This window comes from Protobothrops mucrosquamatus, unplaced genomic scaffold (genome assembly GCF_001527695.2).
Source record: "Protobothrops mucrosquamatus isolate PMUCROS unplaced genomic scaffold, P.Mucros_1.0 scaffold4488, whole genome shotgun sequence".
NCBI lineage: Eukaryota > Metazoa > Chordata > Lepidosauria > Squamata > Viperidae > Protobothrops > Protobothrops mucrosquamatus.
In genome coordinates, this window is record NW_015390395.1 from 39,811 (window position 1) to 50,661 (window position 10,851).

Here is a 10,851-nt window from a genome sequence, read left to right on the forward strand (position 1 = left end):
CAGTTAGGCCCCCATGTGATTCTCCTGTGTCTGTATTTTAAAAAAAGGCAGCATAAGCCACGGTTTGATCCCGTGCCCACTTACATCGTGGTGTGGAGAAAACCGCCACTGTGGTGCCTACAACGCCAATTTTCTCCGTTTTCCACCGCAAAGGCGTTTACGGACTTGTTAACCACGAATGTCTGGCACGGCGCGAGCCACCTCGCTGTTCGCTTTGTAGCTAGACAATGCTGGCGAAGATCCAGCCTTTTTGCACTCCCGCCAGCCGCTCCGTGCTCTCATCCTGTTATCTCACTTTCTCACCAGCTCCTTGCGGCAGGAAACTTCCGTTCCCTTTATTTACGGAGTCGCTGCTGTCCTTAAAGAAACCTCGCTTTCTCCAGCAAAGTCAAGGCAGGAGAAAGGGCCTTTTGTTTTTCTGTTTTAGCAGATGCTCAGCGGCTTGTTCGGGGTGTTCTCGGGAAGGGGTCCCAGAATTCCATGGGGCAGCCCAGGAAAATTCTAGGGGGATCTCTTCTCCATCCAGGATACACAAGGTCTAAGGCGGTGTTTCTCGACCTCGGCAGCTTGAAGACGGGTGGACTTCAATTCCCAGAATCCCCCAGCCAGCAGGCTTTAAGAGGGGTGGATTTCAGCTCCCAGAATTCCCCAGCTAGCACGCTTTAAAATGGGCGACCTCAACTTCCAGAATTCCCCAGCCATTATGCTTTAAGACAGGTGGATTTCAACACCCAGAATTCCCCAGCCAGCCTGCTTTAAGACAGGTGGGCTTCAATTCCCAGAATTCCCCAGCCGTGATGCTTTAAGACAGGTGGCCTTCAATTCCCAGAATGCCACAGCTAGCAAGCACGCTATGGCTGGGGAATTCTGGGAGTTGAGGTCCAGCAGTGTTAAAGCCTGCTGGATGGGGGATTCTGGGAGTTGAGATCCACCCATCTCAAAGTTGCTGAGTAATCCTGGTCCTGACTGTTGAACAGGCAGCCATTCCTGCTCCATTGAGGACCCCTCCCTGCCAACCCCTTTTTTCCTCCTTGGGGTTAAAAGCCCCCAGGACAACAGCTAACCTTTTAAACACAGGGCAATGCCTGTCAGGTTGGACAACTTACCCCAAGTTGATCTGTTCAGCCTGTGGCCAGCTCTAAAGGTCGCGAGAGGGCAGGACATCAGCCTGGCCAGCTGACCCTTCAGAGACAAGAGCGAGGGCCCAAAATAGGTAACCCTCTGCTCATCCCCTCCTCGGCTGGCCCGCCGGCCCACGGACGACGTCCTCCCCCTGCGCATTCACGGGACAAAATCTGATCTGTGCTTTTTTTTTATTATTATTATTATTATGATTTGGCCCACCTAGGAACGACACACCCCTTTTGACAGATCCTTCTCCGGCCTGTCCGTCCATCTTTCGCGTGCGCCCCCTCCCCTCCCCAAAAGCCCCTCTTCCTGGGAGAGACGTACAGCTATAGTTCTTGGCGACGCTCAATCTTCAGCAGCTCCACTTCGAAGATTAGCGTGGCGCCGCCTGGGAAGAGCATGGGAAAAGAGAGAAATGAGAAGGGGGAGAACTGAAATTGGATGGGGTGCTTTTTTAAAAAACAAAACAAAAACAAAAAACCTCGTGGCTGGATATGAATGAAGTCAATCCGTAGAAATGGAAGAATATTTTGATGCCCGCAATGGATGAATGGCTGTCAAAGTTGATGGGAGTTAGCGGAGAGGGCTAAAAGGACCGCTTTGGTTAAAGAATACAATTGTGTTTCTATTTGGAAACTGCTTCTGGGCTTTATGCTTGAAGTGGGGAGGGGGGGAGAAATGAACACTTGATTTTGGATTTTGCTGATTAGGTAGGCCTGTTGTTATAGGAATGGCTAGTATATAGTTATGTACAAGTAAAATGTTGAGGTTGTATGTTATGGCCTTATTCTGCTGAGCCGAAGAGAGTCCGAAGACAATGCTTTTTTTTTTTTTGTCCCTTCACCCTACACTTTTTCCTCTTCCCCTTCTCCTCCCCTCTTCCCCCCTTATTCTCGTCTTTCTTTGTCTTTCTGCACTTTCTATTTCGATAAAACTAATAAAAATGTATCATTGCGTGAAGGAAGTCAATCCAAACAGGATAAAGTCCAATGAAAGAAATTAAGATAAGGATGATGTAGAAGATGTAAATTCTTCATTGCTGGGTTAACAGAATACAATGTCCTGGTCTATGGCTGGCTGACTTTGGGCCAATCACCAGGAGACGGTGAGTTCTAGTCCCGCCTTAGGCATGAAAGCTGACTGGGTGACTTTGGGCCAATCACCAGGAGACAGTGAGTTCTAGTCCCGCCTTAGGCCTGAAAGTCAGCTGGGTGACTCTGGACTAATCACCAGGAGACGATGAGTTCTAGTCCCGCCTTAGGCATGAAAGCTGGCTGGATGATTTTGGGCCAATCACCAAGAGACGGAGAGTTCTAGTCCCCTTTTAGCGACGAAAACCGGCTGGGTGACGTCTGACCTGTAGTAGTTTAAGATGCCAGAGTAGAAACCAGGTGGCAGTGAGTTCTAGTCCCACTTTAGGCATAAAAGCCAGCCGTGTGACTTTGGCACAGTCGCTTTCTCTCAGCCCGACCCGCCTCACAGGGTCGTTGTGGGGGAAAATAGGAGGAGGAAGACGTATTGGATATGTTTGCTACCTTGGGTGGCTGGTAAAAAAAAATAAGGAAGGTGGGATGCATGTAAATAAATAAAAGGGAGAAATAAAATACCTGGGATTTTGGGCGGTGCTCCCCGATCTCCATACCCTGCGAGAGAGAGACAACAGAAGCTAAATCAGCCGGATATCAAAGGATACTAGGACACAACACTGCTCAAGCTCCAGAAAAAATTAAACGTGAAATATGCCAAGGGGCAACGAAGCAATGCCGGAGCGTAGCTGCCCCCCGTCTTTAGGAGCAGAACGCCCACCCAGCAGTGTTCTGCTCTTGTTCCTTACCTAGCTCTGAAGGGATGACTAACTTCCTTTTCTCGCCTTCGCACATCCTGAAACAGCAAAAGAAACCACAAAGAAGCCATCAGCGTTACCAATCGGGAGGGCTAGAATTTCATTCTCCACTCTTTTAAACTCTGGCTTTCCATCTTGACCATTCCAATCCCACTATGAACTGTTTTGAAGACTCTTTCTTTCTTTCGTTCTTTCTTTCTTTCTTTCTTTTTCTTTCTTTCTTTCTTTCTCTTTCTTTCTTTCTTTCCTCTTCCTTCCTTTTTCCTCCTCCTCCTCAAACCCCATTCCCTTCTAGCACTGATGAAGTTACCTAGTTGGGTTATGAAATATCTTCAAGAAAACAATCAAATTCAGAGAGCACTAAGGACCTTGTATTATTCTTTTCTTTCTTTTTCCTTCCTTCCTTCCTTCCTTCCTTCCTTCCTTCCTTCTTTCTCTCCCTCCCTCCCTCCCTCCCTCCCTCCCTCCCTTCATCAAGGGCACCCCAAATCCATTCGGACCCCTGTTCCTCAGAAGCTGGCTTTTACCCCAGCAGGCCTTGATCCCAGCCTTTGATGACTTGTCCGGTGCCCAAGGAGAAGATAAAGGGCTGATCACGAGTTAAGCTGCTGTCAAACTCCGTCCCGTCTTCCAGTTTTCCCTGGGAAGGCACAGAGATGAAAATTAAATGACTGGAGGCTAAAACGTATGAAAAACAGTGGCAGGAACTGGGTAAGTCTAGTTTAATGAAGAGAAGGACGAGGAGGGACAGGATAGCAGTCTTCCAGTCTCTCAGGGGCTGCCCCAAAGAAGAGGGAGTCAAGCTGTTCTCCAAAGCGCCTGAAGGCCGGACAAGAAGCAACGGATGGAAACTAACCAAGGAGAGAAGCAACCTGGAACTAAGGAGAAACTTCTTGACAGTGAGAACAATTAAACCTCTCTTGTTGGAGCGACTGTGCCGCTCTTAGCGAGGAGGAGCAAAATAGCCTTTTCATCCCACGCGGCGGCTGCACCACCATTCCAGTTTTTCCTGCTCCCGAACCAGCTGTCTATGGGAGATTCTCAAGTCATCCAAGGTGTTTTTTCCCAAAGGCAACTGGGCTTTCTTTGTCTTTGAAATCACAGAAAAATACTTGTCACCCGAGTTTTAGATTTGCTCTCCAAGCTTGCTTCGATTTATTTTATTTTAATTTTTTTTTGAACGGTGCGTTACCAGACTAGGTAACATTATCCTAGCAGGATTTTCTTGTCCTATTCTGCTCAGTTCAATTCTTCAGAGGAAAAACAACAGAAAATCCAAGGAGCCCCTGGGGGGGGGGAGCAAATCAGTCGTCCTTTCTACTAGAAGGAGCCCAGAGACATTCCCAAGTTCCTGGCTCACACGTTCGCCCGCTGCATCATGAGCAAGGCCTGATACATTGAGGAAATGTCAGCCTTACTAAGCAGACCAACAGGAAACACGACCAGATGAGCCAATTCTAATTTGTTGTGCGGCCGTTCGTCCATTTTGGGAATCATTGGGAAAATGAAAACTTACCAACTGGAGAGGTACAAATTAAGAAAATTCTAGAGCGTGCAGAAATGGATAGATGGACTTTAAAAGGTGACAAAGAAGACTCCATGTACTTTAGAACATGGGATAATTTCTATCAGTGGCTAGAAAGACGAGTCAGAGAGAAAGGAACGTGATACGTAACTTCGAATATGTATTAGCAAGAGGAAGGCTATCGAGTGACGAATTAACATATTGTTTACGATAATGAACTATTATCTATTCTTGTTTGTTAAACACATGAACCCAGACATCATGCTGTTTCCTAAATATTGAAAAGGTTATTTGGAAAAACCGCAACCCTAATCCCAACCCCGACCCCACCTTATTCCTAACCCTATAAAAACTAATAAAATCTATATATATAAAAAAAGAGTCCTTCCATTTTTTTTGCCTAGCTTCTCAAGGTTTTTGCACCTGCCATTAGGGCAGGGGTCCTCAACCCCCGGTCTGTGGATCACCACCGGTCTGCGGCATGCTAGGAACCGGTTCAGTCAAAGAAGCGAAGCCCCATCCGCGGGATGCAGGCGGCACATGAAACCACGGCTCCTCCGGTCCACAGAAAACCGTCTCTCCACGCAATTAAAATTGGGGGCTGCTGCATTACGGGAAGGCAAGGGAAGGGATTTCCCAGTTGCAATGTATGGCTGTGAAAGTTGGACCCTAAGAAAGGCTGAGCGCCAAAGGATGGAGGCCTTTGAACTCTGGTGCTGGAGAAGACTCCTGCGAGTCCCCTGGACTGCAAGGCGATCCAACCGGTCAGTCCTAGAGGAGATCAACCCCGACTGCTCTTTAGAAGGCCAGATCCTGAGGTTGAAACTCAAGTACTTTGGCCACTTAATGAGAAGGAAGGACTCCCTGGAGAAGAGCCTGATGCTGGGAAAGATTGAGGGCAATAGAAGAAGGGGATGACAGAGAATGAGGTGGCTGGATGGAGTCACTGAAGCAGCAGGTGTGAGCTTCAATGGACTCCAGGAGATGGTAGAGGACAGGAAGGCCTGGAGGAACGTTGTCCATGGGGTTGTGATGGGTCGGACACGACTTCGCAACTAACAACAACAAGGGAAGGGAAAATATGGCAGGGTGGAGAAAGGTGTGTCCAGAAGCCGAAGGGCTTATAGTGCCCGAGGTCAAGGGGAAACCTGAGAACGAGGAACCAGATTTTGGCCACGTCATTCTTTCTCCCTGGCAAGGGAATCCACCAATTACACAGTTTTTTTCGTGGTCAGCTATCCACGCTCAGCCTAAAAAGTTGCCATCGCCGAGCCCTGGAACAGGGTTTAATGTGAGTCAGCAAGGGTGTGTAGCTGAAAGACAGCTGAGGTGTGTGCATCCTCCGGGAGGGTGACTCAGAATCAGGCCCGCAGGAAAAGCGAATTTTCAAGTCGCTTCGTCCTCTTAGGGAAATTCCTAGCGAGCTCTTGGAAGCCGACACCCAGAATTCCTCACCCAGCATGCCGGTTAGGTTGGCCCACACCTGTTAAAGTTGCCAAGTTTGCAAAACGCTAAACCAGGGCTCTTCAAACTTGGCCCTTTGATGACTTGTGGACTTCAACTCCCAGAATTTATCATTTATCACTTTATTCTTTCCTGGGGCTTTGGGGCCTCGGAGGCAAGCCCACTACTCAAATGCAACTGGCTCCAAAAGAGTCTTTATTTAGCCTTTGCCACCGTAGCCACTTGAAGATGGGTAGACTTGTGGACTCCCAGAATTCCCCAGCCAGCTGTCCACCCATCTTCAAGTGGCCTAAGACAGGGGTCTTCAAACTTGGCCCTTTTATGACTTGTAGACTTCAACTTCCCGGCTGAGGAATTCTGGGAGTTGAAGTCCACAAGCCATAAAAGGGCCAAGTTTGAAGACCCCTGCGCTAAACAAATCCCATCACATCACAGGGAAAGGCGGTGCATCCTACACACATACCTGGGTGTCTGGTTTTTTAGATATTGTTCACCGGGGTTTTGTAAACTTTGCTTTGGTTTCCCGTTCGGCCTTGAACACAGCTTGGTCTCCTTCTGCCTCCCATTCCCAAGTTTGGAAAGCGCCGGCGATTCGCTCTGCTTTCTCACACTCACCGTGTAATGCATGTGGAGCACGTCGCCTTTTCGGGACTTGACGGGGCAGTTGTCCACCCGTTTCTTGACTCCAATCTGCAGTTTCCGTTTACCTTCCGTGCTCAGCACCGGCGAGCAAATGGCCCAGAGCGCCAAGGTCAGCAGCGCCGCCCCCAGGTTTGCCTGCATCGCTCAAGCCCCTGCGGAGACCAACACTGGTTAGCGGAAGAGGCACGCTCAGAAATCGCAGCGGGATGCGGATGGGATGGCTCGGCAGCATGCAGCGAGCGGCGTCTTGGTAGGACGGGAGGGGATGAAGTCAACCCATCTATGAAATCCATACTGGGGAAAGGGGGGGGGGAAGAATCGGCAGCCTTTGGCATGCGGCTCTCAACATAATGGCGTTCTTCGAATTTGGTAGTTTGCTTGCAGACGTTTCATGACCCAACTGGGTAATATAATCAGGGCTAGAAGAGAGTGGGTTTGAGGAGGAGGAGGAGGAGGCTCGCCCGAATTTGGTTGTTTTTTTCTAACTATTTCATGACCCAACTAGGAAACCTCATCAGTGCTAGAAGAGACCGCCTCCTGCCGCAGAGTACCTCCCATCGACCGGTACGCTCCCATAGAGTGGGTCTCCTCAGGGTGCCGTCGGCCAGACAGTGCCGGCTGGCGACCCCAAGGGGGAGGGCCTTCTCTGTGGGAGCTCCCACCCTCTGGAATGAACTGCCCCCAGAGATCAGGGTTATCCCTGATCTCCCTTCCTTTCGCCGCGCNGTTAATTGGAAGATGTGAACCATGACCCCAAAATAGAGGCAGGGAAAAATGCTTGGAATGTATATGCGTAACGGAAGAGAAGCCAGACCTAAGCATTTCCACCATGCTGTACTGACGTCTCTGTAACCTTAATAAATGCTTTTAGGAGAAAATATGCCTGAAAGTCCTTTTAAGTGTTTCGTTAATCAGACACATGACATAAACAACAGCCGAATCAAGGCACAACCAAGAGCATCCTCACCAATATGGGCAGGCCGAGCCACTATAATATAAAGGAGGGGCAAACCCCCACTCCCTTTTAGCGCTGATGAGGTTACCTAGTTGGGTCATGAAACGTCTGCAAGAAAACCACCCAGCTCAGAGAGCACCAGAGACTCTCACAGTTCAACGCTGAGCTACCAATACTCTCTTCTGTTGATAATACCAATGCTCTCTTCTGTTGATAATTGCAATTCCCAGAATCCATTACCATAGCCAGTTTGGATAGGCTACGGTTTAGAAAGATCTGGAAGACCACCTCTGCGCTATTCCCTAACTTCTGTCTTTGCTAAGCTAGCTCTCACTTTCACGCCCCTAGGGTCCTGGAAGGGTTCTAATAAACGCTGGAGGATTCCTGGATAGTAGAACAAAGTATGACCCATGCTGTACATACTGAATAATAGCCCTTTAGATAAATTGCCTTGGCTGGTCTGGGTCTTTACAGGGCAGTGTTTCTCACGTCTTGGCAACTTTTTAAGATAGGTGGACTTCAACTCCCAGAATTCCCCAGCCAGGAATTCTGGGAGCTGAAGTCCACTTATCTTAAAAGTTGCCAAGATTTGAGAAACACCGTCTTAGATATGAGTTTCATACTGACCGTTGAAGCTCTTACCCACCTCACCCGTTAGCGCCCCAGGGTCGTTCATGCACTCGAGATGCGTTTAGAATTGCATGCTCACCCCGGCTTCTAACTTGGCATGCACACCAGCAAGCAGCCCCCCCCCCTTCTCCAGAGCCTCTGGACTTACCCAAGTGGCTAGTCAGGCTCTGCTCCCTTCCCTGGTAGCAGTCACCACAACCACCATCCAGAGTCTTTCAAGGAATCGCCACCCCAGTTGATGGCTGAGTTGTCTTTTTGCTCTGACACCCCCCCGTCCCTTCTCGAAAGGATCTCCCCCTGCTTATCTCTAACCCAGGTTTTTTCCAACCTTGGCTGCTTTAAGAAGAGGGGACTTCAACTCCCAGAATCCCCTGGCTTTCTCAAACTTGGCCACTCACTTTAAGACAGATGGACTTCAGTTCCCAGAGTTCCTCAGCACGGAGGGCTGGGGAATTCTGGGAGTCGAAGTCCCAGCCTCTTAAACACTGTCAAGATTGAAAAACAACGCTCCCTTTCCTCCAAAGGGGCCTAGCATGTCCTCCCCGTCCCGCACTACAGGTAGTCCTCGACTTACAATAGTTCATTTAGTGACCGTTCGGCACTGGGAAAAAATGAACTTACGCCCGGCCGTTCCGTCACACTTACGACCGTTGCAGCATCCCCTCTGGTCATGTGACCAAAGTTCAGATCCTTGGCCATTGACTCCTACTTACGACATATTTACATCACGTAAATCCCCTTTAGCAACGTTTTGACAAGCAAAGTCAATGCGGAAGCCAGATTCACTTAACAACCGTGTCACTAACTCAACACCTGCAGTGACTCACTTCACAACGGTAGCCAGACAGGTTGTAAAATGGAGCAAAACTCATGGAACAAAAGTCTCACTTAGCAAAAGAAACGTTGGGCTCAGCTGTGGCCGTGAAGTTAAGGACTACCTGTATCTCCCACCCCCAGCCCACCCCACCCCCGTCCCCCCGGGTCACCTTCCTGACATGCTTCTTAAGAGACCCCGTACCCTCCCTCGCCTTCCCCACCCTTCCTGGGACCCTCCTTCTGGAAGGTCCAAACCCTGGCTTCGTTCACCGCCGCTTCCTCCTCGCTGCAGTTGGTCACCTTGGCCCAAACCCACATGATGCCGGTGCCGGAGGGGTTCCTCACTTTGTGCACCCAGACGTCCCCGGACGCCCCTCCGGCCGGGGCCGGCTTCTCCCGGGGGATCCACACCTGGTTGAGCTCCGCCGCCCCGCTTTTCCGGGGCACGGCCCCCTCTTTCAGCCAAGGCAAGCCCATCCTCTCGGGGGGCCTGGCCGGCTTGCGGGGGACCCAGACTTCCCCTGAAGCCTTGGTGGGGTCCCGGGGCCAGCCCCCCGAGTGCCGCTTGGCCCCTGCGTGGCCAGGGAGCCCCCCCGAGAGGCTGCGGCTGACCCCCAGGGCCAGCAGCCCCATGCTGTCCTCCAGGCGCTCCCGGGGGGCCCTGAGCCCCAAGTCCCAAGCCCTGTGGCTGGCCAGTCGGGGGGGGCCCCCTTTGCTGGGCTCCCCCCTTTCCTTGGGGGCCCCACACCCTTCGCAAAGCCCCCCCGGCCAGGAGGCCCGCTTGTCCTGCGCCGCCTTGCTCTGGCTGGCGGGGCCCCCCGAGGCGGCCCCCCAAGGGTCCCCGGGCCCCTCCCTGGCTGGGGGAGCCCCCCACTCTCCAGGGGACCCCCTGGCGCCCCCTGCCTTGGCCTGGGGGGCCTCCCCGGCCGCTCTGGAGGGGCCCTCCCCGGCCGGCCTGGAGGGGCCCTCCCCGGGGGCCCAAGACACCTGGGTCCCCACGTCCCTCAGCTCCGACCTCCTGGGCTCCAGGCGCCTCCCCGGGCCTTCCGGCGGGGGGTCCCCCACTTCTCCTCTCCCGCCCCCCGCAGGCTGCCCCCGCTCGGAGCCTCCCCCGGGCCGCTGCCCCCCGCCCGGCTCCAGGCTCCTCGGCGCCCCGCGCCCGGGTCCCCCCCTTTCCTCGGGACCCCCCATTTCCCCCCCCTCTCACCTCTCCTTGCCTCAACGGATACCACCCACCCCTCTGCGCATGCGCCCTCCGCGGCCCCGGCGCTTCCTCAGCGGAAGAAGCCGACGCGGGCGCCGCCATGTTTTTCCCCTCCCTCAGGAGGGAGCCCGCATCACGTGATCTTCGCGCCGCGTATGGATTTAATTCTCTCCAAGGAGAGTCGGCGGTTGAGAAGTTAAAATCAGGAGGAGCCAGGAAATATGTATATTTATTTATATATATATATATATATATATATTGTATAAAACTTAGTTAAAAGGTGGCTCGCTGGGCCCGTTCACGTGAGGAGGGAGTGACGTCACTTCCTCCCCGGGGATAGAGGCGGGAGTGCAGAGCTCGAGTGGGCGTGGCCGGGGGCGCGTTGAGTGGGCGGGGCTGATGGAATCCCTCCCTCCTTTCATTGGAATACGGGAGCAGAAGATTTGTTGGTTGTGAAAGGGGCGGATGCGATTGCCTATAAATATTTCTGTAATAAATAAATTTAATAATGATGTTATTAAATATGATAGATAATGTTACTCGCAAATTAAAAATCAGATCTCTCATTGGAGAGGAATTCGACCTTCAGAGACTCAATAAAAAATACAGCCAAAAATAAAGAGCCAGCCCTGTGCAATTTATAT

General features: G+C 51.5%; 1 protein-coding gene across 1 annotated transcript; it reads right to left on the reverse strand.

The window, feature by feature from the left end:
- Nucleotides 1–1,323: 1,323 nt before the first annotated feature.
- FKBP2 (FKBP prolyl isomerase 2) lies at nt 1,324–10,259 on the reverse strand. The gene is made up of 6 exons (XM_015828422.1): nt 10,211–10,259; nt 6,576–6,754; nt 3,499–3,611; nt 2,963–3,009; nt 2,736–2,771; nt 1,324–1,516 (listed from the first exon to the last, which is right to left on the reverse strand). Exons 2-6 carry the CDS (start codon nt 6,741–6,743, stop codon nt 1,455–1,457), a joined length of 426 nt encoding a protein of 141 aa, XP_015683908.1. The 5' UTR covers nt 6,744–6,754; nt 10,211–10,259; the 3' UTR covers nt 1,324–1,454.
- Nucleotides 10,260–10,851: the final 592 nt, after the last annotated feature.